Source organism: Bactrocera dorsalis, chromosome 1 (assembly GCF_023373825.1).
Source record: "Bactrocera dorsalis isolate Fly_Bdor chromosome 1, ASM2337382v1, whole genome shotgun sequence".
Classification (NCBI taxonomy): Eukaryota; Metazoa; Arthropoda; class Insecta; order Diptera; family Tephritidae; genus Bactrocera; species Bactrocera dorsalis.
In genome coordinates, this window is record NC_064303.1 from 68953318 (window position 1) to 68957928 (window position 4611).

At 43.7% G+C, this 4611-nt stretch overlaps 1 protein-coding gene across 1 annotated transcript; it reads left to right on the forward strand.

Annotated features, from left to right (window-relative positions):
- Positions 1-1465: 1465 nt before the first annotated feature.
- Positions 1466-3845, forward strand: LOC125775364 (uncharacterized). Its single transcript, XM_049445880.1, has 2 exons — positions 1466-3255; positions 3407-3845. Exon 1 carries the CDS (start codon positions 1496-1498, stop codon positions 2729-2731), a length of 1236 nt encoding a protein of 411 aa, XP_049301837.1. The 5' UTR covers positions 1466-1495; the 3' UTR covers positions 2732-3255; positions 3407-3845.
- The last annotated feature ends 766 nt before the right edge of the window (positions 3846-4611 follow it).

Here is a 4611-nt window from a genome sequence, read left to right on the forward strand (position 1 = left end):
GCAAGTACAAGTGCATTGAGCCGATTACCCAACAAGCACATACTAATTAAATTCGGAAAAATACTTTCAGAAATAGTTTACCAAATTTATTAATTTTTTTTTGTGCCTTCAAAAATTCACGCTTCACTAAGAAACAACGCACTACTAATTTATAGTCTGTCCGTGATTGGGTCTATAACTTTTGAACTTTTGCAACATATTTCCAAATATTTTTTAAATTGTAATTTCAAGTTTTATATCCAATTTTGAGCAATTTTCGGAAACAATGGAATCAATCAGAGCCTTTACCACAGCTGCAGACGCTCTACTGGAGTTTGAGGAGTCTTTTACTCCAACAGCAAACAATCAAAGTGCCTACTCTCTTGAAGTTCAACAAGCTGAACTGAAATCTCTGTGGGCAGAGGTAAAGTCAGAGTACAAGTTGTGTTTGCCAAAAGTGGATCCTTCTGATACAAGCTCAATTGACGACCTCAAACTTAAATATACAAACTGTTACCAAGCTTATGTATGTTGCACGGCCTTGATGGGCGAACACATGCACAACCTCACGACGTTCAATCAAAGCCCTACTTCCAATTCTACGGTGATTCAACCTGAACGGTTACAACAAACTGTAAAACCCGTGAGGTATTCTATCAATTTACCGCCATGTGATACCGAAATATTTCATGGCGATGTTTTACAATGGCCCTCTTTTAGGGATTTATTTGCCGCTATATATGGGAATAACCCAAGGCTATCTCCGGTAGAAAAATTATTCCATTTAAATCAAAAAACGCAAGGTGAGGCAAAAGCTATCGTTTCCAAAGCGCCACTGACGAATGACGGATTCGCATTGGCTTGGAACAATTTGTTGTGTAGGTATGAAAACAAGCGAGTGCTTGTCAATACACAGTTAAATTTATTATTCAAGCTCCTGCACATCTCAACAGAATCTGAGACCGAACTCAGAAATTTACAGCGGGAGATTAATAGCTGCATTTCAGCTTTACAAATACATGGCATCAATGTAGATAGCTGGGATGCCATTTTTACGTATTTGTGTTCAATCCGACTACCGGACTATACACTGTCGCTTTGGGAACAATCTCTGGATTCGGATTCAGAGATCCCAAAATGGGTCGAGTTAGACAAGTTTATAACCAAACGGGTTAAAACGCTTGAGAGAGTATCAAACCTCAAAGGCGAGTTGAGTACTCAACCCAATATTAGGTCAGCTGATGGTGAAGGTCGGATACCAACCTTGCAATCAAGGATTGGATCCAGGCCCATCAATTCCCATCACGACAGAGCAAACAATACCAGATGTAAACTATGCTCATCTCAATCGCACATTTTGAAAACTTGTCAAAGATTCATTGAGATGCAGCCTAACGCACGGTTAAATGCTGTCAGAAAACTCCATGTCTGCCTTTACTGTTTATCGGACTCACATGAAGTCAAAAATTGTAAAAGTCTGTTTAATTGTTCCAAATGTAAACAGAGACATCACTCTATGATTCACCGGGATCAGAGTGAGGGAATAGCTCAGATATCTGACAGCACAGACACTACTGAGATTTCTACTAAATCTCATGTGGCCTCTATAAAGGCCAATATTTCAAATGTGCCTACCAGTCGAAGCATGCTCTTAGGTACAGCCATGGTGACCATATGTCACAACGAGAGCACCTTCGCTGTCAGAGCCCTGATTGATTCGGGATCTGAAGCCACCTTCGTAAGCAATAGTCTGCAAAAACGCTTACATCTGGCAACCAAAAAGGTCAGCGCGAGAGTTTTAGGATTGAATAATACCGTATCAGGACAAGTTCAATCGGTATGCTCGATCACAATTGGCTCGCCCCGTAACAAAGGTTTGAAACTAGAAGCGGAAGCTTTGGTACTGCCAAAATTGACTGGACTGCTTCCATCCAGATCAATTAACTCTTCAATTTTAAAAAGGCTACCTAATATTCCCTTAGCGGATAATAATTTCTATACGAGTCAAAAGGTTGACTTGTTGATTGGAGCGGATCTTTACCCTAAAATCATACTAAACGGGGTAAAATCGAAAATCTTCGGATCCCTCGTAGCACAACGTACAGTGTTCGGTTGGATCTTTACAGGTTCCGTTCCCTCTGAAGAAACGAAGATAAATGGCAAAGGCGACGGACAAAATTCAACAATGACTCAACAACAAACACAAAACCATTTTTGTAGTAAAATTAATACTAATTTTATATTTTTACAACAGAAACCACGTCAGCAGCATCAACAGCAGCAGCAACAACAGGATCAGACTAACAATGATGGCGAAACAAATGATGCGCCCGGCTCATCGCATCACACCGATACGCATGGTGGCGCATTTCGAGCTCCCGGCGTTGGGATGCAATCGCACAACGGTGACCACGTATCTGGCAGTAGTTCGTCACAACAACAGAATTCGATGCCACACCTGCAGGCGTTCCACAGCGGCCTCCACTCGCATCTGTTGCGCCGCCAACAACATGCCGCAGCCGCAATGCAACGAGAATCCGCCAAAGCAAAAAGGCGAAAAAATCGTGATCCCGATGAGCTCTTCTTGCTCTCACTCTACGAGGAGATCAAACGTGTGCCCGAAGAGATACAACTCGATGTCAAGGGCAAACTCATACAGGTGCTCCAAAAGAACCAGAAAAACCCACCGGTGAAACATAAGAAAGCCCAATCACAAATGACTAAATACAACTATCACAGCACGCTCCAATAACGCATAGCATGTATCAGCTGCAAAAGAAATATGACGAGGCCACGACGTATTCGGGCCCCTCTCAACCGTGTCAACCGACGTCAACAGTCAAGTAGCCGCAAAGCTCTGACCAACGATGCCTCTCCAGCATACCACACGCCCAAGATCGAGCCAGACTCGAGTCGTCTCGCCGACTTCGGCGTGCTGGTAACTTCCTTTCGGATTGGCGGCATAGCAACGATCGACTGAGACTCGATTCGTCTCAGCGACATTGTCCGGACCGAGCGGAACTCAATTCGTTCCGCCGGCCACCCCATCCGAAGCGAAGGCGTGGACGAGACACTCGTCGTCAAGCCGATGCACGCCGTATCATCAAGGATAGGTACGCAACACTACAGTCCATCCACTGTTATCCTCGCCTCCACGATTTCACGATTTTCACGTTTACAACGTCGTCCATTACCACCGACGCCAGTAAGGTCTCTGGAAGACCACACATTTCAACTTTTCCAGAACCTAAAGCTGGCAGACAACGATTTTTCAAGGTAGCGCCAGTCGAGATAATCTTGCGAGCAGACGTTTACTCCCGGCTCATGTTGCCCGGGTTACAACCAGCGGCAATGGGCCAACTCATCGCCCAAAATACGTCGCTGTGAGATATAATATCCGGCGTCATCTAACATCGGCACAATAAAGTGCACTGGCTGCCAACGCCTCTCACATTCACCACCTACCCAGGATCGAGTTAGACTCGAGTCGTCTCGCCGACCTCGGAAGGTGGTGACTTCTATGCAAATTGGCGGCATGGCAATGACCGACTGAGGTTCGATTCATCTCAGCGGCATTTCCCGGACCGAACCAGACTCGATTCGACTCGTCGGCCACCCCATTTGCAAAGTAGCCGTGGAAGAGGAAGTGCAGGAGCCAATTAGTTAAGTTAGTTTTAAGTAATTTATTGTAAACTGCATTTGCAGTAATACTGCAAGGCGGGGAGAATGTTGACGCCGCCCCCGCCCAATGTCTTTTGCCACGTCTGTATCGGCAGAGCAATCTTTCTTTTCTTCTTTTTCGAAGTTTAATTCGCGCGCAACTAAACTCTAACAAAAAGTTGCGCACTCTCTCCTTTTGCGACAACCTAGCGATACAGACGAGGTAAGTGTGTTTCCAATTTATTATAATTAAATATGTGTATTATAAGAAACCTTTGTTTTTTATTTAACATTTTGTGGAATCATTTGCGCCGAACGTTTCCCTACGGCCAACCACATCTTTGGAACGAACGAGCACCGTGCTCCACCACCCGAATTATCAGTATATGTAATTAATATCATAAACAATAAGTTAGGCAACGATCTTATACCACAGATAATACTCGAGGGTATTGAGAAAATTTCGCACACTTCTGGCAAAAAATACTATTTTTGCTTGGATCCTAAGTGGTCTAGTTACGGAACCAGTCTCCACCATGACAACTCAAGTTAAGGAAATCTCAAACGAATATCCCAACTCACAATTAAGCAAATTTTGGGAATTATTAGTCACAACCACTGAAGATCACTATTAGGAATACTTTCAAAGTGAACTCAAATCAACATATGATGGATACCAATTTCCTCATATTCGAAAAGGAAAGTACAACAAAACTCGACTTGAGCTATGTGCCGCGCTACTACTTTCCAAATGAGTATTCATGGTGCAAATATATTAAAACCGGGTCGCTTTCGAAATTGTACTAGCCTAGTTAAAAAATTAACCACATGCATGGAATCTATCGAACGTCACAAATATTTGATCTAGTAGGATCAGCCCTTGGCGACACATAGTCAGTGCTGACAATCCTTCCGATTTAGGAACAAGAGGGGGCAAGGCGCTGCACCTTGCCACCACCACCCTCTGGTGGT

Coding starts and splice junctions, on each gene's coding strand:
- LOC125775364 (XM_049445880.1), top strand. CDS start 1,496: ATGATTCACCGGGATCAGAGTGAGGGAATAGCTCAGATATCTGACAGC.